Below are 25,358 nucleotides of genomic sequence, written 5' to 3'. Positions count from 1 at the left end.
CATCCATCCATCCATCCATCCATCCATCCATCCATCTTCTTTACCTGCTGTTTCTTTTCTGGGTCACTGGTGCCCAGGTCCAACAGTCACTGTGTAAGAGCCACATAGAGACAAACGAGACAATCTTTCACACTCTTACCTAGGGCCTATTGGGCTGTGGGAGGAAACCGGAGTATCCGGAGAAAACCCACACAAGCACGTGAAGAACATGCAAACTTCACTCAGAAATGCCTTAGGCTGTGAGGCGATCCTTCAACCCTCTTGCTGAGAGATGACTCCTCCAAGCACTTCACCTCTGTGCTGCCCTATTTATATTTAATTCATATTCTTGTTTCATTCCTCTTAAAAAAAACACTGGGTTTGGTGTGTAGTTTAATAGAGAGTATCTTAAGATATGTTTGCCTGTTCACTGCTGTTTGACAGAAAATTGCTCCTGTTAGCTGGGTGGCTCTGCATCAGCCAAGAATTGATCAAATCAACACTTAATGTCATCCCAGTTCTCAGGTTTATTGCTCTGTACCAACTGGCACCACCTTAGGCCTCCTTACAGCAAGGACACCTAAACTGACCAACTCTGTCCTGCGCTGCTGGCACTTTTTACCCCCCAGAATCGTCAGTCAATTTCTGACAAGGAGCTATTGAGAGTCTGCTCTCAAATTCAAAAGAAACTCCTTGAGAAGTTTGTACAGCTGCCCTGGGCATGATATAATTGGTTCAATTTATCCCACAAATCCCCTTCACTTCTTGTTCCTCTTGCTCACATATCCAACCCTCAGTTGCTGCCAAACCAAAATGAGTTCTCACACAGCTTGTGAACTGTGTAAATGACTAAACTTTATGACTACAAAGTGTCTCTGTCTCCCGCAAACTCATCTTAGTACTTTACAGATCTCTTCCATGAAGTTTTAAGTCAATGACTTTTCCCCACAAGTCATTATGTGACCATTAAAGACACTCATTTATTCTGGCCAGCATTCTAATAGGCAAAATAAAACCTGAATTAAAGTTGAAGTTAATGTCTAAAATGCCTGTCTTGTTTTCTAATCAACCAGTATCCAGCTTCATTCTTTTGTCTAAATGTGGTTCTTTCTGGCTCCAAGCAATGGTCACATTCCAAATCCCACATTCAAAATGGGGATCCTCAAAAAACAACTTTTTACATCATAATCAACTACAGTTAAAAATTCATACACATACAGTGGATATCTGCACAATTTAAGGCATATTGTTAACAGAAATCCCCCCCAAAATATGAAAAATATATAATATCCTACCAGACAGACAGACACACAGACACATAGGGTGCATTCACACCAGCTCTGTTTAGTCCGCTTTAATTGAACTGTAGCTCATTTTCCTAGGAAGTCTGGTTCGTTTGGGGAGGTGTGAACGCGCCATCGAACTATGTCATGGAACAAAAAGGCGAATTCTGGCCCAGGCTAAAACCTAGGTCTTGGTCCGGTAGAAGAGAACTGCAACTGTGGACAACTTGATAAAGGTTGTTTAAATGCTGCTATCGGTCTTTGCAACAAGCTGCTTTTCTTGCTTGTAGAAGAGACATTCACATTCGGATGATGTCGTTTCAAGCACATGAACAAGTTAGACATGTTGTCTGCTGCAGATCCAATCTCTGTGTAACAACGTCGACACACAGCTTTGGATTTGCGCTCGTCTTTTAACAAGAAAGCCATAATGTTTCGAAACAGGAGACTGCAACGAGATGCTAGGCTGCTAATGCCACGCGTGCTGCAAGACTTTGCAACAATAAATAACGCTGTGCTGAAACACGCTTAGGATCTTTAGTTCTGCGGCGCATGATTATGCGAGAGATTTCTCGTTAATAAAATTTAATGAGTGGAAAAAATAACCGAAACGGTACGCACATGGGCCGAACCGAACATGACGTACCAAAACAGTTCAATACACCCACGTGTCCCGTTACACCACTGATATATACTGTATATGTATGTATGTATGTATGTATGCATGTATGTATGTATGTATGTATGTATGCATACATGCACATTTAAAAAAAAATATTAAGGCGTGTTTTGCATTTTTATGTGATGGACAAACAGAAATCTGTAAAATCCAGCGTTAAACTGAAAATCCGCTGACAGCTTCAGGTCTTTGCACCATTGAGCAGGCTCTGTTGTGTTGGCTCACAGCAACCAGATAAGACAAACAACACGCTAGCCTAGGGGGTCTTTCAGTTTTTCCTCACAGACCCTGTAGTTTCACCTACCCACAAGTCTAATAAATCTCTACTCAAAAACATTATAAAATAGGCTACAAAGAAATGACAGTCTATTGTCATGCATAGAGAAACTTTAGTATGGATTAAATTTACTTATTTTTCAGTCTGTGACCCTTAAACTCAAAACTGTCAGCAGTAGGACCTCGCATGATAATTTCAATGAAATAAGTTTTTCTCTTTTTACCCTTTTTCTTTGAAAAATGTTCCCAAAGCTGAAGGACTTCTTCATAACTAAAAACTCAGTTTTTCTTTTACCAGAAAGAATGTGCATCATAAAGGTTTATGGGCATAAAGCTTCACCTCTAAAATTTTGGCTCTGAGTTGATTTGATTTATATTAATTTCAACAATGGTATAATAGGACCAGATTTCTACATGAAATTTTTAACCTTTTAAGTGTTTTCAAACTATATGTTGTGAACAAAGCTATTGATACAGTTCCAAAGACACCAAGGACATACTTCACTGCAGCTAGGATGTTATAAATTATTTCACTGTTTACAAGAAACTAGAAAAAAGATGAATCTTGAATAATTGATTTGAAAGAAATGTTGTATGGCTATCAAAAGTGAACAGGCCAAATCAAAGTACACGAAAAAGAAAAACATAAAGCAACGGGTGCGTTTGTGATCACCAGTTTGACCAACAATTTAACTTCTTTTTCATTTACAGATCACAAAGTCATTTTTCTGTGATCCTTTCTTCTTTCTTCTTTTCTGGTTTGTTTCCAGCTGATAATGCTGTAACGAAAACAATCTATTTGAATGCCTGAAATCTTTTGTCAAAGCATTTTCCCACTGGTACATTTTCATCTTTAAATCACTTCTTGGTCTGTTGCCTTCATACATCTCCTCCTACATGTCTCTGCGTGAGTGCAGCTACGGAGTGCGCTCTCAGGACATTATTACCTGCAGTGTTCCCTCAATGAGGACTGAACTAGGCAAAAGGGCCTTCTCCTACTCTGCTCCAGTTTCCTGGAATATCTTACAAAAAGATTTGAAGCTCTCGACCTTGACCTCTCTAAGTGTCTTTAAGAATCTGTTGGACTCCTGGCAGGGTCCAATGCTGACATGTTCCTGTTGTTAGTTTTCTACATTTGTCTTGGAATCTAGCTGTTTTTTGTTTTGTTACCTTTTCCTTTTAGCCATCCTTTTTGTTATTAAAAAAAAAAAAAACTGTAGTATGCTTTTTTTTATAACTGTTTATGGTTGTTGCTGTTGTCCATTGTTGTCATCTTTCTTTGTTGAAATCAGGTCTCTCTTGTAAATGAGTCCTCAAGGCTCAATGGGAATTACCTGTATAAATAAATGTTGATTGATTTTCAGTGATTAATGTTAGGATTTCTTTGGACTTTTGGGTACAGTTGGAGTGCCACAAGATTCAGCTCTCGGACTACTGTTATTTAGCGTGTACATCAAATATTTTCCACCTTTCTATATTTTTCCCCCAAACGCAAAAACATATTTTTAGTGTCCAGTGCTGTCAGCACTAATTGGTAGATATTTGGGTATGCATTTTAAAATTTTACATTATATAAAATGAAAGTAATTAAGGTTTGTTTACATGCATTTTTGTTGTTTTAACTCTGGGCTTATGTATTGGCTCAGATTGAAATTATACACAATGTATGTGTATTTTCTTTGTGTTTTCCAGTCCAGAAGGACTGCAGATGAAATTTAGCCTGCTGCTAAATCTAGTGCAATGCATCTGCCTCTTCTGAATATAAAATGTTTGTATTCCCAACTAAATAAACCATATTACAAATGTTACAAGTTAAGTAATTTAGTAATAATACCATTATACTGTAGTGAATCATGTGTCTTTACAGTCAGTATGTTCAGTTGTACACAATTATTTTAATGTCATTAGTTTTACAACTAAATCTTATTTTGACCACATTTGGCAAAAATAAATAAATAAAAACAAAATCATCACGACAGGTGATGATTAACGTTTTACAATAATCATTAATAATGGACTATTTTTTCTTTAAAATGTTTTCAGTCTTTCTTTGTACTAGAATTGTGAGAGAAAAGCAAGGAGTTGTTGAAGATATGTTTGTTTTTTAGCTACTTGTTGTTTGCCTTGAGCTTATAAGCATGCCCTTACTTTTTGATGATGGTGTTTTCTGTTGTTTGAATTGAGAGGGGTTGCTGCTGACTGTTAAGTTTGTGTGCATGCCCTTCACATCTGTGTGAACAGACAGGGAGATGTAATAGAAATTCTCTTAGGCCAAACAGGCACAGCTGCACAGTGCAAGCATGCAGACATTTATTATTGAGCAGCAGGCTTTCGTTATTCTGCAGACTTCTATTTACTCAGCAGATAAACTTTTGTGAGCCTGTTTGTTCGCGAGATATTTTACTCGTTGACGTTGCCATACACGTCCATGAATATTTAGTTGTCTTTAACTGTGGGACAAAGCATAATTGCTAAATGAATGTCTAAAAGCAATCTAATCTTATGAGAAAATACAGTGTGGTCTGTGTGAAACCACACAGTGATTGCAGGGCTCATCAATAACTATGCTCTGAATATATCATACAAGGGACAAATAAACATTATTAAGCACACTTCTATAAAAATATTTAGTTTTTTGTTGTGCTTGAGATATTTTTAAAGAATGTGAGAATACGTAAAACACGGATGTGTTAATGTTTGCACCAAAACCATTGTACAGTATTATTCTGTAAATTCAAGCCGTGAGACCATTTATGACAGTGCCACTATTAACCAAAGGCGTAGTTTTGTTATGCAGTTTATTTTTCCTTTTAGTTTGTAGTTTGTATCATTTTCTTCTTGGTTGCTTTCTTTTTTTACTTCTGTATGAGTTTATTTTATTTTTTTTTAACTTTTTTTATTATTATCTATTTATATCCACAAGTTTCCCACAACTAGTAAACATAGTTTAGTTTCCTCAGATCGACCTGACAGGTTCGGTTCTACAGGTGTATTTTAAGCCCAACGTGAAGCATGTGTAAATGTTTGTGTGTCTCAATGCGTGTTTTAATGACACAACACTAGTGAGAACATTCGAGGTGTCATAACACCTCCCCCTAAGAGGTGTCGGTTGGTATAAAAAATTAATTGGCAAGAGAAAAGACAGGTTTGTGCTCTCCCGGCACGGTGCATTGTGACTGGTGGTTTGGAAGGTGGTGTTGGTGAACCAAGGTTGATGTTTCTGTGTGCTACTGTTGGGAGTTTATGATATAAGCTCTTGCTTTAATATGAAATTCTGGCAGTCTCTAATATCTTAGGGCTTCCGTCTGTGCAGAGGTCTCCTTTCTTTAGTTTAAAACCAAATGTTATTTCTCAGTGTTCCCCCTACACTTATCTCTTGGCCCTTAATGTAAAGTCACAAAGGGGTAGAATTAAAATATTCAACTAAAAATTGATTATTTCAAGAAGAATACACTGTCATATATTTGCTTATTCGTTTTAAGCAAACACAACATGCCATCAATATGCCCATATGTAATGTATATGTGTAACAGATGTGAAAATGAACTCGTTTGAACTGATTCATGGTTGCACACATACAGTGTTTCTCCTAGATAACTTGCCATGGTGGAGCGCTCACCATCAATTCTGAAAATCTAATTCATTTAACGATTGTATGAAAAGTTTGTAAACATGTTTGTTTCTGCAGGAATCCACTCTAAAAAGTATAAGAAGTGCAGTTACGGTATGTTTGTGTATGAAAAACAGAACCCTCACTTCCTTTAATGAACAACTCTTCTCTGGCTGCACTTCCTGCTGTTTAGCTGTATTGTTTTTTCATTAGCGTTCAGCTAACAGTCCAGAAAAAGGTTAATGATTGATTAAAAAATACTTTTTTTTTGTTCACTCCTGAGTTATTGAAAGAGTGTAAAACACCTCTGCTGCGTGCAGGTTTATTTCTGCCTCAATTTTTTGTATTGAGTCAGTTTATTTAAAGTGTGTGGTAAGTTTAAAACACATTTAAGTGGTAATTTTTTATTTGGCATGGCAAATGTCTCAATAACTGACAGAATCATTCCTTTGCTTTCTTGTATTGTATTGTATTATTGTATTGTATTTTATTAAATCTCATATCTCTTATTGAATAACACGATATTGTGATTAGGGGCTGAATTGTATTACCCTATTATCCACCGTACACGTCGCTCCGCCCTATAAGTCGCATCAGTCCATATTTGTCCAATAAAGTGGAAAAATCCTTAAATGTGTCACTTCGCCTTATACGTCGCATCTATTATGTGTCATCGCTGACGCGTCGCGTTTGTTACACATCACCTCTGAGAACCCGGAAATGTGGATCGGTGTTGTGCCAAAAACCGATGGGCTGCCAAATGGCGACTGCGGGAGCATGCACGGGAGGACTTCAACACAAATTGAACAAGATTAACACTTGAAAACAGTTATTTGTTTGCTCGAAATTATATTAAATGTGTGTCTCAATATAACATTTGCTTAATAAATGCACTTTAATGGGCAAACTAGCTGCATTTCGCCGGGGCGGTGCAGCTGTTTTGATAGTTCCAAGCGACGAGCAGAATGAAGGTGGGGAGATTATGGCAGGCCGATTGAGTCATTAATAGCTGGTGAAGATTCTCAGTCATCCAGGACATGGTAAATTAAAAAAGTTCAAGAAAAAAACAATAAAGTATAATAAATAAAGTCCAGTTGTTTTTGTCTTGAACTTTTTTGAATTTGTCATTATAGCTAGGTTTACCTATTACATGATACAACAGCATGCCAAATACCCATTACTACTCTGCTGCCATCAAGTGGCTGAAAGTGATACTGCTCTTTTTTTCAATCGGAATGAATGAAAACGGTCATATCTCAGCCAAAAAAATGTTTATACATATGGAGAAAAATCCATAAATATGTCACTTCGGCCTATAAGTCGCAGGGCATGTAAATTATGCAAAAAACTGTGACTTATAGGCCAAAAAATATGGTATATTGCTTTTTGCTGCTCATAGCTTTGATGAACTGGACTTTAAACTGGAAGGCTTTATGGGTACATGAAGTGTTATCTTTTTGTTGTTGTTGCTTTAAATACGATCATAATTTGCATATAAAGCTGTATTGAAGAAGACTTGAATTTAGCATTCAAAGCTATAAACTCTTCGGGAAATGTTTAGTTGGATATCAAATCAAGTGAGAAGTAGGGTCATGCCTTTTAAAGTTATGCATGTACTGACTTCTTGCTGCAAACCACACAAGCCAACAGCATGCTGGTCATTCAGATTTACTGTTTCCTTTTAGTTGCTTCACGTCTTGTAGCCGGAGGCCGCATTAATCTTTTAAATGTACAGTATGTCGTTTGATCAACTTCTCCTTGTCAAAATTGTAAAATAATTAGAGCCTGACGGAAAAACTTTTACTTACTTGTTTTAAAATCTTGCATAAAGTGAGCATGGCTAAAGGTTAGCGTGTTTTAGATTTGCTGAATTGTAATTTAATTATTTTAAATGCAATGCCAGGTTATTATTATTTTTTTTTACAGTTTAAGGATCTGTCAAGCTAACCAAGTACAGTATATTAAAATATAGCAATTTAGTTTTCCCTTTTTGCTTATCTTCAGTAGAAAAATTTTTTTTTTACTGAAACGATAACCCACTTGATTGATAAAAAAAACATTTCTTGAGCAGAAAGAGTCCCTTCTACCCAGTTCTGCAAATCTCTATAGCTGATTTAAACCAGCTTCCTGTAAGCTTTGCCTGCCAGATCTCCTCTTCTATTGGACACTGCAGTTCTGCCAGCTTTTCTGATTAGGTGTCTGTTTTTTTTAATGCTTGCAGCTGTTTGTAGCTCAGTAAGTAGCCCAAGTCTGCAGTTGTATTTCCCAGAAACACTGAACAAAAGACAAAATGCTCAGTCTGATTTTAGATCACGATGGCAGCCATTTCAAAGCTGAAGGAAAACAGCAGCTTTTAGGGCCAGAAAGTATGACTGAGTTTCTTATTTAGTCCTTGCTTGCCTTTACTGATGTCTGTGTGGCTAAATAATTCACTGCTCTTGATGCATTTCTGGGCCGTTAGCTGCAGCTGAATTGTTGATATGTTATAGAATAGATGTCAGAAAGTAAACACAAGTCCCTGTGTTTAAAGTTGTTTCCATGTACTTCGGAAGTACTTTTGAAGAGCTTGAAAGGACTGAAAATGCAGTTGGTTCAAAGATGATTGTGACAAGTGAAAGGGTTAGGGGTCATTTACTATTAAATTGTATACTGGTACTATTTTTGTGATAGTGGGCTGTTGGGAGATAGAAAATGGTTGTTTTGACAAATGATGATGCATACATTTTGTTCAATCCATTTAGTCTATTTTAGTCCAGACCTTAAATCAAGCCGTACCATTACTGCAAGCACTTATCTGGAAGTTCACCGTCTTGTAACGTATAAAGGACAAAACTGTTTAAATTTATTTAACTTGTTTTTTTTCTGACTCTCGCATCTGCATCATAAGTTTACAAAATATTGAGTCTAAGAAAAACTAAAATAAGGATGAACAGCTTTGTTTTGACTCGTATAACAAGAGAAGAAGTATTAAATGATTCAATTCAGTTTATTTATAAGCACCAATTCACAACAAAGTTGTCGCAGGGCACTTTACAGGAACATTCACATACATAGAAAAATCCAGTTAGTAAAGTTCTCTATCTAAGGAAGCCAGCAGACTCGTTGAATCTTCACTTCGTCACAGTCTCCCATCCTGAGCAAGCATAATGGCAACAGTGGAAAAGGAAAAACTCTCTTTTAAAAGGAAGAAACCTCCAGCAGAACCAGGCTCAGGACAAGCGGCCATCTGCTTTGGTTTGAGAGGAACAGGAGGGAGAGACAAACGACCACAGATGTAGGTGCAGCTGTACCTCCTATTGGAAGAAAGACAAAAACACACGTCAAGGATAGAAACAAATAATTAAAAACACAAAACGGGTTGAGCAGAGCAAATAAAGACAGTAGCAGAGTGAAGAAATGTGGTCAATTTGTCCTCCAGCAGTCTAAGCCTATAGCAGCATAACTAAGGGATAGATCAGGAAACCCAAGCCGACCCTAACTATAGGATTTATCAAAAAGGAAAGTCTTAAGCCCAGTCTTAAAACTGGACAATGTGTCAGCCTTATGGACATACACTGGAAGTTGGTTCCACAAGAGAGGAGCCTGATGACTGAAAGCTCTGCCTCCCATTCTGCTTTTGGAAACCGTAGGAACCACAAGTAAGCCTGCAGTCTGAAGTAAATCTGCAGTCTGAAATGATGGTATGATGGTTTTTAAACTAGATAATTTTTTTCTGGTGATAGAAGAAGCCTTCCACGCAGCTTGTGGTCTGAGTCTGTGACTTCTGATAGGTTTTTCAAGGCAGGCCCTTAGAAAATTTGCTTTCATGCCTTGTATGTAAATGATAAGATCACTAAAAAGGCAACGGCTGATGTCAAATGACATGTTTTATTCCTAATTAACTCAACCTTAAGCCAATGGTGTGTCAGGAGGAGTCTAGTGTGTTTTAGCTGTTTGAGAGGCCCTTGACCTGCTCCTTACTGAGAGGTCTGCAGTTGCATTGTGAGAAAGTAAACTCTCTATTAAGATTCATTAAAGCCTCTAGTTGGACATATTGTCCTGAGTGCAGTGAGCCGCACCGCTGGAAGCCCATTACTGTCTTGTGGCACGTGCCATTCCTCACCCTGCTTTGTGCTTGCACATAATACACGAGCAGTCCTGGAACTCTCCTTTTTTTTGCTTTCTCAAAACTGTGTCAGACACCGTTTTAATGCTCGACTCTGATTGTCTCCCTTCTTTCACCCCGTCTTTTGTTTTTGGTTCCTTTTTACCCCCACGCTTTTTGCCTCTGTGTCTTTGGGATGTTATAAAGTGACCAATGACATCCCACTGCAGCTGTTGCCATGGTAATGGGTGACAGTGGGAAGCACCACCCTAGATGAATGGACCATAAAAACTAACAGAACGAGGCATGTGCATATAGGAAGGAGCTTGGCTAGCTCATATGAGAAAATAAAGACGGGAATAAAAAAATGTAAAATACCAAGAATTTGCAATAAATCTTTGTTTGTAAGTGTCTTTGTTAACTTAAAGCTTAATTATTCAGAGGCTGAAGTCGTTCTTTACACTCCTAGCATGTGAAGATCTTAAAACTTACTGAATAAATTTTGAAGGGTGCCAATGTGGCTCCTGCTCAGCGTTCCAACGTCACCTCTTTATTAATCTAAGCTAAGAAAAATTCATATTTTGATGTATAAACTCTGTTAGAAGTGTAAACAGAACCAACATAAAAAGTGTTAAAGCTGGAGCTAGTCATATCTTAAAAATTGTTGAACCATGAGTGCCAAAAATTTCTGATAGTTAGATTTTTTTATATAATGTTTTACAATGGTTTATGACATGGTTTAAAAGACTAAAGTGATAATGCAGTCTATTTTATCCTTAAGTATTTACCACATCAAAATTATGTCAAAAAGTTAATGAATTCTAAAATAAAACGGTATACTCTTTTCTTGCTTTCTTGTTTTTTACATTAAAGTATTTAAAACTGCACAGAAAATATAAACAAATATATTTTAAAATTGATACGTTTTAATAATGCAAAAAAAACTATGTAAACATGTTTATACACAACAGTTGCATATTTTAAGTCATTCATTCTGCTGCACTTTTCTCTAGAAACATTTCTATGTCAAATGTTTGCCATTGTATTATTATGTGAACGCTTATAAAATATTCACACTATTGTGATCCATTTTTCTCCCGTTTGTTTTTCGGCTGTTTCTCGTCCTGAAGTTTTCAAGCTATTTCAACAGATCATAGATCAAAACGTTCAGCTCATTCAGGACAATCCTGCTTTGCCTTTTGGTATTGGTGCAACTTTAACTTTGAAATATTTATACCATATTAATATTTTTTTCCTCATAGAAAATGAATTAAGCTCATTTTACATCCTTCAGATCTTTAGATCTGTTTACAACATTTTATTGCTCCTTTCACATTTTGTTCTGATTCAGCTTCCTTCAGCTTCCTTGTGCAAAAAAAAAGTTAATTTCAGCTTTTTTTTCAGTTGTTTTGTTTTTGTTTCAGATTCTTTCTGCTAAATATATTTTTGTGCTTCTTCTAACTTCTTTCTGCTAATTTCAGCTTGTTATGCTCCTTTCAGCTTATTTCTGCAAGTTTCAACATTTTCTGCTATTTCAGCTGCAATTCAGCTGTTTTATGCACATTTTAGCTTTTTCTACTAATTCTACATTTTTATAACTCATTTCAACTTTTTTCAGTCTAATTCAGCAATAATGTGCTGTTTCCACTTCCTTCTTCAGCTACTTCTTTTTTAGCTACATTCATCTGTTTTTTGTGCTAATTTCAGGCTTTTTCAGATAATTTCCACTTTTTAGTGCTCATTTCTGCTTCTTTCAGCAAACAAGTGTTCTTTCTGCTTCCATCTGCTAATTTAAGCTTGTTCTATCTTTTCAGCTACATTTTTAAAGCATTTATAGCTCATTTCAACAGTTTTCAGATAAATTTAAGTTCGTTGTGGTAATTTCTGCTACTTTCAGCCCAATTAATTTTGTCCAGCTAATTTCAGCTTGTTGTGCTCCTTTTAGCTTTTTTTCTGCTAATTTCAGCTTTTTCTGATATTTCAGCTACTATGTAACTGTTTTTCTGCTAAATTTAGCTTTTTCAGCTAATTCCACCTTCTTTTTTTTTTGCTCATTCCAGCCCCTGGTAGTTTAAGCTTCTTTCTGACTGTTCAGCAATTTTTCAGGTTTTTAGCTAATTTCAACTTTTTCTTTTGCTAATTTCCTAATTTTTGTGCTACTATAATTTCTGTTTATTTGAACCTAATTCAGCAAAGTGTTCTTTCTGCTTTCTTCTGCTAACTTAGGCTTGTTTTTTTCATTTCAGCTACATTTCAGCATGTTTTTATGCTAATTCAGCTGTTTTTAGCTAATTTGTGCTGTTTTTCAGCAGGTTCTTCAACAATAAGCATTCACACTGCATTTTCCCAGGAAATGCAATTTTTCTAGTTATTATTTATTCAAAGTTCCTTGATGTTATTTCAAAGTATGAGTTAATCATAGACGCCCCCTGTGCTTGTACATGAAGCTGTTCATCATCAGATTTATGGTTTAGTTTTGTGAGTCTAAACGGTTTTCACGTTTTATGTCCACCTTTCTCTTTCTGTCGCTGACATCTTGTTTCTCTCTTTTTCTGTCAGATCTATGAAAGTATGTCAGTGATTTCTCATGGGAACCCATAAAAAAACTACATAATTTTTCCTGCGAGGGTATTGCTGTCACATCCCATCTTGTCATACTATAGTATGAAACCTCAGTGGACAGCGTTGCTTGTATTTCTGAGGCAGTAACTGCCTTTCACAGTTGCACACAGAAGATGTACACAGTGGACGAACTGTGTTTGTTCCCTTTAATGTGCCAACAGTTGTAAGAACATTGTAAACATTTAATAAAACCCATTTAAATGTTCTGCACTTGAATTTTTTTAAAAGTACACAAAGAGTCAATATAACCTCTTTGACTTATATTGTTTTCATGTTGTGGCTTTTACTTACTAGCATCATAATCATCATGTCTTTTTGTTTTTTTTTGCTTGTTTTGTTTTTTGTTTTGGCGCATAAACTAAATTTATTTTATTTGGCTCATTTCGAAAGGGAAAAAAAAATCCTGTGTTTGTTTCTCTCCTCCAACTAAGATCATTTTCTCTTCCTGTGCTGCTGTAGTTGTAATACTCTCAGGAAGTTCAATGCTCCATCATTGATTTTATTTCCCCCAATATCACTATCATTTTTAGAATTACCGTAACTCTTAGGATACTCAAGGTAGGAAGAAAATGGTGAAGGAAGCAACACGGTGTTTTCTGAAGATAGATCTTGAGCGTGGGAGATAAAAACAAGAGCAGCACAAAAAAAAAAAAAAAAAACCCCTGTCTCTTTGTAAAAGAGCTAATATTCATGTGTGACAGTGTAATAAACATAATGATGATGGAATGATTTAATTTAAGTTGGCTTCTATATAAAATACTGGGACATTTATAGTTCTCAAAATAATAATAATAATATAAGAACTCAAAAGTTACCTTAAGTCGTTGAATGGGTTAAGTAGTAAGTCAAAATAAAGAAACTACACCACTTGTATAAAGAGCAGATTGGTCTTTGATTTAAAATTAAATGTGATTTTATTTTTATTTTTTATTGACAATGCATTTTTTTTTTAATTGAGTTTATTATTTTGAATTATATTAACTATTCACCACTGGACCAGTGTTAGACTGCCACAACACCTTTATCATATAACTGAATATGTAAATGTGTGTGCATGACCCTGCGACCCAACTCAGGAACAAGCGGAAGTGTATGGATGGATTTTATTGTATTTTGAGGTCCTCCTTTGTTTTCTATGTTTTAAGGCTAATTCTTCCAGCATATGTCACAATAACTAAGGCTGGGTCCACTTGCTAAAGATCAATTGTAAAGCAATTGAATCTGCACCTGCAGCCAGAGGCTGGGGAAAATGTTAGTGTCCATTGGATGGGCGTTTCAGATTGATGAAGCGCCCCTCAGAGGAAATTAAACTCAACTATAAAGAAGGGAGCATGTTTTATTTTACTACAGAGCAGATTTTTCATGCAGGTTTTTTTTTTTTTTTTTGTATGATTAAAACATTGCTTGCACAGCTCAATCAAAACACAAGCTCAGAGAGCTGCATCTATTTCACTGATGATTTTTCACCGTCTGAGATGTTTTCCCATATGACTCACCTCAGCACAGTCACCATCCTATAGCCTGGCAGATTCCTAGAATAGCCTTCAGTTCTGTGGATACGGTCAATAATCGTGTTTATTCCTCTGTGACGGAGATGCAGCTAAAAATACAGCAGAATATTAAAAGCACCAGGCGTCAATTAATTTTTAATCAATGCTTTAACGAGGCCTTCTCGCTGTCAAGGCCAAGCAGTCCATCAGTACACCTGATATCTGCATCATTTCACATGCCTCCTCTCATTAAACAAGCTTACTGCAGAGAGATGATGCTGAATGTTGTTAGCGTGATTAGCTGCTGTTGTTACTGAGGGAGTCGTCTTGGTAGATGTTGTTGAGCCTCTTTCCTCTGATGATAATGTTCCTCTGATGTCTCATCTTTTCTCTTCCAGTTTTAACCATCTGTTCTCATCTTATGTCCACACTTTGACCGTTTAATCTGTATAGTCATGGGGTTGAAATTATTACAGGCTTGAAATACTTTTCATGCTAATGTATAGTAGTGTTCAGCAGTAGATTTTCTGGTTAAAACACCGAAATAGACATTTCAGCTGCTTTCTGTAGTGTTCTACTGTTGTTTTCTGCAAACATATTTTTCACTGCTCAAGTTTAGACTTTTTTTATCATTGTTTCTGGGTCACAAATCTAAAATATTCCATGTTTTTGATATATTTATGTTCTGTTGCATGCTCAATAATCCAGGTAGATAAATCTAACAAAATTGAGTCAAGTCCTCTGGACGGTTTCTTCGGGGACAGTTGAACGTGGAGGCCTCTTCCCCCATTTAACGATGGGCAGGTTCTTTTCACAAAGATGGCCTCCTTTACTCCTCTCACAAACCATCGTTCCTCTTTATCAAGGATGTGAACATCTTCATCCCTGAATGCGTGACTACTGGCCTGGAGATGAGTGTAGACCACAGAGTCCTGGTCTGATGATGTTGATCTTCTGTGCTGGGCCATCCTTTTGGCCAGTGGCTGTTTAGTTTCCCCGATGTAAGACTGATCACAGCCCTCCTGACACTGAACAGCATACACAATATTACCGGTACTCTGTTTTGCCAGGGGAGTGCATCTTTGAGATGAACCAGTCTTTGCTATGATGCATTTTGGTGTTTGAAAGCTACTGGGACGTCATGTTTAGAAAATAAACGTCTCCAATTCTCTGAAACTCTCGCAACATACAAAATGACCCCTGGGTCTGGGTCTGGGTTCCTCCTTTTCACCTGATGGCTGGCTGGAGTCCTGTTTGGGTTTCTTGTCTGATTTCAGGAAGGCCCAGTTAGGATATCCACATTGCTGCAGGGCCCGTCTTATGTGGGATTTCTCCTTCCAACTTGTGCTCCAGCAGTTGATGGGAGTCAAACCACAAGTACTGGTCTGTGTGGGTGGGTTTGCGGTGCACATCAGTTTTCAATTGTCCTCCATCAGAGGCTGAGACCTCACAGTCCAAGAATGCTAACCTGCCATCTTTTACTTCTTCTCGTGTGAACTTGATGTATTTATCCACAGAGTTGATGTGGTCAGTGAAATGTTGGTCTTCCCAAGATTTAACTTTAACCCAGGTGTCGTCAACATACCTGAACCAATGACTCAGTGGTGTTCCTGAAAAGGAGGTCAAGGTTCTCTTTTCTATCACTTCCCTGTACAGATTTACAACAATAGGAGAAACTAGGGACCCCATAGCACACCCAAGTTTCTGCCTAAAATATTGCCCTCATGTTTGAAGTAGGTTGACTGCAGGTACAGTTTCAAGAATTGACACAGTTGCTCTGTGGAAAGAGTTGATCTGCTGCTCAGAGTGGTGTCTGAGCTAAACCTTAAACAGACCATCTCTACTGCCTCATCAACAGGAATGTGCGTAAAGAATGATGTGACATCAAAATGATGGATATCGAGATGGGGTAGAGGTAAGGCAGCCAACTCGGGACCCGAAAGTCCCAGGTTCGATCCCCAGCCATTCCCACAGATCGTGGTGTCTCTGAACAAGACACAATGCTCCCCGGGCGCTTACATAGCTACCCACTTGGGTGTATCCCCAGTGCGATGGGTTAAATGCAGAGACTAATTTCGCCATTGTATGGGAACATACAGTGATGACAACACATAGCACGTATTGTTATTAAAAGAGACCATTGTTTCATCAGTCTCCATGATGACATCCCTCACCTTATCCACAAAGTCCACAGAGAACCCATTCATCATTAAACAGGGACGGAGGTCTACATCTTCAACTGTCCCCATCTTACAATGCTGTTATTGATAGTATCACTCGGCTCTCTGTGAATAGGAAGCGGCCATCAAGGCACTAATGATCAATTGTTAGGCTGATGGGCCTCCTTTTGCATGTGAACAACTAGTTTTGGTTGTCACCAACAAACTAGTTGATCCACTCAGAGAAGGCTGCTTATAAGACTGTTGCAGCTCCTCAGGCTGGAGAAGTCTTTTGGATAAAAGATGAAATGTTTCAGCAAAAAGGAATCTGTCCAGAGGATCAGAGTTGTTGGATATATACAGTATATGACTTTTTTTTTTTTTTTTAACAAATTGCCATGAAACTTAGTGTGTTTGGTGCTATTTGCCTCAGGATAGTTTATCACAATATTTTTTAAAATCATAATGTGCATATTTGCATGTTAATTTAAGATGGGGATCACGTTGCACTTCTCAGAAAGCTGTTGACTTTTTAACTAGTTGAGTGTTTCGGGAAAATGAAGCAGGAGCAGACAGTGACTCAAGTATAATAATTTCTGTATGATTTTTTTTCCGTTTTCTTTGGTTTCTTTGTGTTGTTAAAAAGGAGGGAAAAAGATCCTTAAAACTTTATTATATAACTAAATGTCATTTGTATGGCTGTGTGGGAAGACAAAGCGCTTTGATAAAGTAAACAGATTATAAACATGATTACAAAGGTACCGGGAATTATTTTCCTAAGTCTGTAAAAGCAACATGAAGGTTTGCAATATGACTGGCTATTTTCTTTCTCACGAATGATATCTGTGAGGATTTCTGCAAATCATAATGTCTATAACAAGCTTTTGGACACTGATGTATTTTTCATCCTCCCTCTGTCCCGCCTCTCTCCTCTGACTCATTCATGTAGGTAGCATCGTTTCAGCACAAGGATGCCGCTGGTGAAGCGCACCATCGAGCCCAGGCACCTGTGCCACACAGTCCTGCCAAGGAACATCAAGAATGAGCTGGAGTGCGTGACCAACATCTCCTTGGCCAGCGTCATCCGTCAGCTCAGCAGCCTCAGTGAGTAATACAAGAACTTGCAAGTACAAATACATGAACTGCAGAGTTTGCAAAGGCATCCCTAATCCCTACAGAATCGTAATGTTTTAAAACGTACATGTATACTTTAATTATAGTCTATAGGATTCAGTCAGTAAAGTACAAAAATTTAGATTAATCAAATATTTTACCTCGTAGTGTTTTCTATCTGTAATGATTCCTATTGAAATATACCCATATATGAATAGAAACCCTAAAAGAAAGATTTAAAGATTTTATACCTCATCATAACCTGTGGCTGCGGTAGTCTGTTGGTCAGTGCCGCGGTCTTGTAATCCTGAGGTTGCAGGTTCGAGCCCTAGTTGTGTAGAAGACGGGAGCAGCTGGAAGAAACTTACTATACGTCATGACAAACCTGTATGGTGCTTCATTTACATAATTTGGGGTCAACCAAGATGAAGGAAAAAAAAAAACAACACATTGCTGAAAATGTGGGAATAGGTTGATTGTGTAGATAATGTGAAAAAATGGTCCTGACATAAAACATTGATTAAATTAATTATTGAGATAGACAAGCAATCTGCCAAGACATTTTAAACTGACTAACAAGCAGACCTGTTAACAATAACTAGCAGTTACCGTATTTCAATAATACAGTAATTAACTATACAACCATAAATGTAGCTCCAACTTTGATCCTCTTTTTAAATACAGTACCATAGTTTGTTTTTGTGCTTCAGGACCATGGACGTCACACGAAAGGACTATTAGATTAATAAAGCTGGATGTGTTTCAATAACAAAAAGAAGTAAACAACATAAACCAACAATAGCCAGCTGCCACTGTGACTTACTCTTATATAAAAAATATATCATTATGTGAATGTTAACCCTTCAAGGATGGACATTTTTGCTTGAATTTGATCATTTGGAAATCATTTGATCAGATACATAATCTGCATTTACTCATTAGCAGCTTCAAAACCAGAGATGAGACTAGGCAGGTAAATAAAAAACTTTAGGGGATAAATTAAAGCATGAAACCACTTCATACAAAATTATGGTTTGTGAGACATTTTAACATAGTATTAGGATTTTTTTTTTTCATAATTTGTACTCATGGTCCAATTATATACTTTATAAATTTCCTGTCATGTTTGTTTTTTTGTTTTTATTTTAACTTTAAACATTATAAAAAATATTGTGAGATGTTATATATTTTATAATTTTTGATTTCCTTCAGTACTTTAGGAATATTTATTCGGCATGCAGTACTTTCAGTGTTGCTCCTTTACCACAAAATCAATGTCAAAGGAACAGTAGTTTTTTTTTCTGTGGTATATATTAGTTAAATCAACAGAAATTAGATACTGCTACAGTTGTAAATAACACATTATGGATTTTTAAAACAGCATTTTAAAGTTAAAAACTCTATTGGAAAATACCATAAACATTGACGACAACAAAAAACCATCAATTTCAAGCTTTCACTAACTTTTATGCAAGTCCACAAAGTACTTATTAAATAATGCGTCCCTTGGAGTTTAATTTTACTGGCATAAGCTTAGATATCACAGGTCTTGTGACTAGTTGAAGACAAAAAAAAGAACTGAAACAACACATTTGCATACATGCCTAACAAATATATATATATTTATGTAGTGAACTTAACCTGATGTCAAAACTGACCAGATGGACAGGAACTGTCATTTCATTGATTTGAATCCAGAAATACAGGTTCACCCATCCTGAGACTCTCTTTCTTGAAAATCAAGTGAAAGAACACTCTCTTTTTATTATCATTACTATTTTACAAATGTTGATAATCAAAGTGTCTTAGTTCAAACCATTTTAGATGTTGCAGTGAACTAATCAATTTTATTAACTGTGAAACAGTGTAATGATTTTTTAATGCTTATGCAGAGTTAGAATTCATGTTAAGGTCTGTTACAGATTTTTATGCATTTTCTGATTTCTGTCTTTGAATGAGCAAGTGTGCGTTTTCCAAGGTCAGGAGTCGAAGCAGACATGTGTTGGAACAACTGTCTTGTTTACATCCTCTCAGACGTCAACGGAGGAGGTGGCACCTGTTTCTAAAACTCGCCAAAACAAAACTCTCTCTGTCTCTGAGAACAGTTTAATCTGTTCCATAACAATTCTTGCTGTTTTCTGACTTCTAGTAACCCCTTACATCACAAAACACACCCCTGTCTGGTTGATATTACCCAATCAGGGACGCTCAAATGAACCGGGAATAGAGCTCTTTAAAATGCCGGTACTTCCTAGTTCTCTCAGAGTCTGAAAAGTTCAGTTCGGTGAAGCTTCTGAGGAGTGCGGTGAGGCGCTGAGAAGTCGTTTGGGAGAACAGAAGTCCAGCATGATAAGGCTCCTCCGAGTTGGATTATAATATCCTCCACCTCTGAGTGGAACTTCTGAAGGACCCCACTCATGTGAAGTCTATTGCTGATGTGAGCTGGTGTCGGACGGAATCTCGTCACTACTTCGGACGAGTCACAGCCATCCTATGGAGACGCTGGACAGGTAGCGTTAACTGGACCTCCATATCTGCTGATTAATCTTCAGAAAGGTAATGAGTCAAGTTTCCTACCAAAGCGTACCGAGGAAAGCTGGGTTCTGATGGAGAGTGTCGGTTCTGGTGAACACTTCCCCTCACATACCATCTTTTACTTCTTTTAAACTTCATTTCCATCTTTAAATTCTTCTCTCAAGTAGAAATCCTTCCAGATATTTTAGAAATGTCTGTGTAAAGTGCTCATCCACCGCCGTGTGGATAATTGATCATAATTGTACAGTTTTCATTGATGTCTGCTGTTCTGCTGAAGAGTGGAAACAATCGCCGAATTGTTTCTCACTACCTGTAAAGCTGTTAATTATGTTATTTTCATATTTTGCCAAATTAATGTAAATGTTTGATGTTAAACTTTGATTCTGTAAAATAAATGACCGCATTCATTTTGATGGGTCAAAGATAAATGACGTCTCACGTTTGCATTTCATTAACATCAATGCACGTTTTATTCAGTCCAGAAAAATGAGGAATCCGTTTTAATTGATGAATATTTCGCAGCATCTGTTCATCTACATTTATATATATTTTATTTTTTTTTAAATCACATTTTGTCAAAAAGTGCTTTTATCATACCTCAATTTAGTCACAGTCTCAATTTGACTGCAGTTTATTCATATTTTGTCTCCAGTCTCAATTTTGTCTTTGAGAAAATTTGTCCAAGATAATTTTCAAATATGTCTTAACATTTCTGCGACAGGAGCGCAAGGTCCGGTGACTCGGTAAGGAGACTGCAAACCCTATCAAACGTTTGCGTCTCAGTGAGATACATCGTTCTGCTGTGAAGTTTTTAGATTATCAGTCCCAATTTACAGAAACTAACAATAATTGATGAAACAAAACCTTTCTGCATCACATAGCTTATCTTCAGTAAAACATTGAAGCAGTGAGCCTGCACCTCTCCACAGAGTTCAGTCCCTGCTCACACTTTGTTTCTGCCGCTCTCAGCAACAATATCTGCACATCTTCAAAAACTGAGAAGGCTGAGACAGAAAAGGGGCATCTGTTGGCTGTGATTGCGTTTGACAAAGGATTTGCCTTTTAAAATAAAAGGACTCACAGTAAGTGTTGTAGACTCGTAACGTCTCCCGAGTCATTTGACATGAACTATGTCTGACAGGCGCATTAAAGTAAAAAAATATTTTATTAAATTGAAATGACTCCTTGATCAATTGAGTAAACATTAGAAATCCACTTTGACAGCCAGAAGTCACCTCTCACAGGAATCAACAGTTTCTTTCACATAAATACCTTTTTTACTATGCGATTTGTTTGAACTCTTTTAAAAATAGAATAAATACTTGTGTGTTTTTGCAGGTAAATATGCAGAGGACCTTTTTGGAGAGCTGTTCAATGAGGCCCATTCCTTCTCTTTCCGGGTCAACTCTCTGCAGGAGCGGGTGGACCGCCTCTCAATCAGCGTCACACAACTGGACCCCAAAGAGGAGGAATGTGAGTGTTGTTACATCACAAACTTACACGTCCCAGTCACTCTTATTTTTTTAACAAGTCAAAATGTTGTCTACATGTAGGTTCAGTGTTGTTCTCCTGGAAGGATCAGGACAGTAAGGGGGAAAGTTTTCTAAATTCTTATTTATTAAAAAAAAGCACTGGAAATTGCTGAGCAGACACAAAATTTAAGCTTGCTTTAAAAAAATTTAAATATTTATTATAACCACACTGCATTTGACAGTACAGAATCTTCTATTACAAACAAAATAAATGATATCATGGCTAAATTTAACTTAAAATATAAACTTTGCTTTGAAACTTCATGGTATTTTTGACTCACCTATCTTGACCAACATGTTGCCATAGAATGCAATACACAAATACACAAATACAATTTTTCAACTAATAAAATTAGCACTTTCTGTGAAAATGTGTTGTGAATGCTTAGTTCATAACTATTGCTGAAATCTGTTGAAGCTAAAAATGGTCAGAGTTAAATGTAATATTACAGAAACAAAAGCTAAAATTTGCACAGTAGCTAAAACTCACAACTAACAAACTGTAGCTAAAAGCTAAACCAGCAAAATAGTAGTCAAAAGCCAAAACTAGCAAAAGAGTAAGTTAAAGCTAAAATAATAACAGCTAAAATTGAAAAACCAGCTGTAGTTACAAGCTAAAACTAACAAAACTGTTGCTGAAAGCTAAGGCCAACAAAACAGTAGCTAAATGTTAAACCAGCAACATAGTAGCTAAAAGCCAAAACTAGCAAAAAAGAAAGTAAAACCTAAAATTATAACAGCTAAAAATTAAAACCAACAGTAGCTACAAGCTAAAACTAACAAAACTGTTGCTGAAACCTAAGGCCAACAAAACAGTAGCAAAAAGCTAAACTAGAAAATTAGTAGCTAATGCTTATAATACTAAAAGAGGAGCTGTAAACAAAAAATTTTAGAACTGTAGCTAAAAGCTAGAATTATCAGAACAGTAGCTAAAAACTAAAGCAAACCAGTAGATAAAAACAAAACAAGAGAGTTTCAGTGATCTGTTTTTGAAGCGTATGAAACAATTTCAAAGCTTTTTTACAAGAATTTATTTTCCACAAAAACTGAAAATTTTCAAAAAGTTTATACTTTATAAATACTAAAAGTTATAGCTGTATTATCGAGAATGGCATAAACATGTTGACACCTGAATGGCTGAAGTAACTGAAAGTTTGCTGAAATCCGTGAAGCTTTAAAAAAACATATGGAAGAAACTATTAACTGGAAAATATTGTGTGATAGCTGACTCAGCATTTACACAATTAATCCTTAGTCACTATTCCCATACTGGAACCTTAGAACTCCACTGTAAATGTCTGTCATTTAACCATAGCAGAAGTCATTCTCCCTTTTATGGCTCTTATTAGAGGAACAGGTAGCCATAAGAATGTGCCATTATTCAGTTGTAATGGCTGTAAACCTGAGCTCCTAATAGAAACACTGTGTCAAGAGTTACATTTTGTCCAGATGCTCATTTATCTTATAAAAGTGTTTTCTTTTTGAGAGGAGTATCTTTCCCTTCTTAGTTGCGAGCAATAAAAAGAAAATGAAATAATTTGTGGTGACTGCAAGGTAAAGTCAGGTTTTCATGAGAGCGCAGATGCAGGACGACAGGATGGAGCATCTACTGGAGGCAGCAGGTGCACAGAAGAAAAAGAATCACAGCTGTATAATACCATGCTCCAAGACTGTATCGATTTCCCACGGGCCTGCGGTGTGTTTAAGGCTTTGTACAATTCCACTTTAACTGCTTCCTTGTCACTGACAGACAGTAAAATGCCTGCTCGGTTTAACTCTCTGGTTATGGCTTTTTTGTGACTCCAAGAAGAAGCTTTGTTACTTTTTTGTTTAACAAGAAGATGAATGGGCTCAAAGTTTTTGCACATTTACAAGTCTGGACTTTACCGGGATAGTTAAGATCTTTCAACCTGAAATATCAGTTTTCTTCTAGTTTCTCCTGGATCTCTCAACCATCCACATCTCCACCCTTCCTCATCTCCCAGCCTCCACATGTTAGTTGCACTGCTATCTAATTGTAGACGTCTGGTGTGCAGATCTCATCTGGTAATTGAGTCTAATGTTGCAGAGTTCGAGGGGAAAATGCACACATCCACTGACACACACACACACACACAAATACATCTTTCTGTGCTCACAAGGCTGCCTGCAGAGGATAATGCAATAATATTCATGTTTTAGATAGGTTTACTTTAGGAAAAAACACAAAGAAACTAAACATTTCATCTTTTTATTGCCTATGTAAAAGGTATACTTGCTTATTTGATGTGAAGCCATTGCGATTTCATATTTCGCCTTTCCCTGTGTCTGCGTTTGGTGCATGTGGTCCATGGCTTTATCTTTCCTCATAAATAATCCTGGCTACACCACCCCCCCCCCCCCCAATCCCCGCACTACCAACACCTCCCCATAGCCTGAAGTGTTGGCTTGAGAGACTGTGGATAAGAATCAGCTCAGTTGCAGTTTAAAAGTGCGTGGTAGTGATGGGGAGGGAGAGTTGGAGGGGAAGGGAGCGTAAGAAAGATGGAAGGATCGAGGGAAGACTGGTTAAACGGGGCACTGCAGCAAAAGCAGTGGAGTGGAAAGGGACTGTGCTGCAGAATTTTTCAGGGCTTCCTAGATTACGGACATTTCCCACTCACCTCAACTCCTCCACATTTGTTTAAAACCAAATAAAATTAATATAAAATGGGGGTGGGGTACTCAGCATCTCATCTATCGTGAGTCATTTGTAAAACTGAAAATGGTAAACTCTCTCCGAATGCTTTGACTGGTAAGAGGACTGAGTGTGGCACAAAGAGTTGTGGGAGGGCCTCAGCAGATGGTTTGTTTCCCGTAAATGCCACCCTGCATCTCTAATGCTGACCATTTCTTTACCTTTATATGGTCAGAGTGGGTGCTCTTACTGTAAGAGACTTGCTTGTAATTGCTTGTGTGAGGGTTTGTGGTTGCCATGAGAGGAGGCATGAAGGAGAGGAGGAATGAGTTTGAGCGAGGATAGGTCCATAAATCAGAACTTTGGAGGGATGGGGATAGGAGGATGGAGGTCACGTAGGATGGAGGACAATGGAGCGCACAATAACTGTTTTATAGATAGAGGCCACAAAACACTTTCAGGATCCAGGGAAGCTTTAAAGCCTTAAATGACCCAATTAAAAATTGATGTCCATCTAACAGTTTTTTTAGTCCTGGGAACAGTAACAAAACCGATCTTTACCACCTATGGCATGAGTTTAATTTATTTAATAGAGGATTCTGTCCCTAGGTGTGAGTGAGAGTGTGAATGGTTGTCTCGTTTGTCTATTTGTGTCCCTGTGATGGGCTGGAGACCTGTCCAGGGACGTCCCCCGCCTCTCACATAGGGACTGCTGGATATGGGCACCAGTGACCCCATGAAAAGGAAGAAGTAGGTAAAAAAAATGAATGGATTTAAAGTCATCCTCTGTAGAATATTAGCAGTTGTAAACCCTGAAAAAGAATGTGGCTTCTCTTCTTTTTGCATCTTCACTGGAAGTGGGATGCTGGCAGTCAAAAATATGTACAGATGCTGATCATAAAATTAGAATATCATGAAAAAGTTGATTTATTTCAGTAATTACATTCAAAAAGTGAAAGTATTATGTTCATTCATTACACACAGACTGATATATTTCAAATGTTTATTTATTTTAATATTGATGATTATAACTGACAACTAATGAAAACCCCAAATTCAGTATCTCATAAAATTATAACATTACTTAAGTCAATAAAAAATAATTTTTAGAAATGTTGGCCAGCTGAAAAGTATTAACATGAAAAGTATGTGCATGTACAGCACTCAATACTTAGTTGGGGCTCCTTTTGCCTGGATTACTGCAGCAATGCAGCGTGGCATGGAGTTGATCAGTCTGTGGCACTGCTCAGGTGTTATGAGAGCCCATATTGCATAGCTTCATCTGATTTCATTAGAGAACATAACTTTGGACCACTCAGCAGCAGTCCAGTCCTTTTATC

General features: G+C 37.2%; 1 protein-coding gene across 3 annotated transcripts in view; it reads left to right on the top strand.

Moving 5' to 3' along the window:
* The window catches only part of wasf1 (WASP family member 1), a 72,884-nt gene that overhangs the window by 15,687 nt on the left and 31,839 nt on the right, over window positions 1–25,358 (top strand). For all 3 annotated transcript variants that reach the window (XM_037685865.1, XM_037685866.1, XM_037685864.1), the window contains exons 2-3: window positions 17,132–17,286; window positions 21,169–21,303. In XM_037685865.1, the coding sequence (XP_037541793.1) occupies window positions 17,154–17,286; window positions 21,169–21,303 (268 nt within the window). In that variant the 5' untranslated portion in view covers window positions 17,132–17,153. The remainder of the gene's footprint in view (window positions 1–17,131; window positions 17,287–21,168; window positions 21,304–25,358) is intronic.

Source organism: Nematolebias whitei, chromosome 12 (genome assembly GCF_014905685.2).
Source record: "Nematolebias whitei isolate Nwh7 chromosome 12, NemWhi1, whole genome shotgun sequence".
NCBI lineage: Eukaryota > Metazoa > Chordata > Actinopteri > Cyprinodontiformes > Rivulidae > Nematolebias > Nematolebias whitei.
Note: the sequence above shows the minus strand (reverse complement) of the source record. Positions and strands in the feature narration are given on the sequence as shown.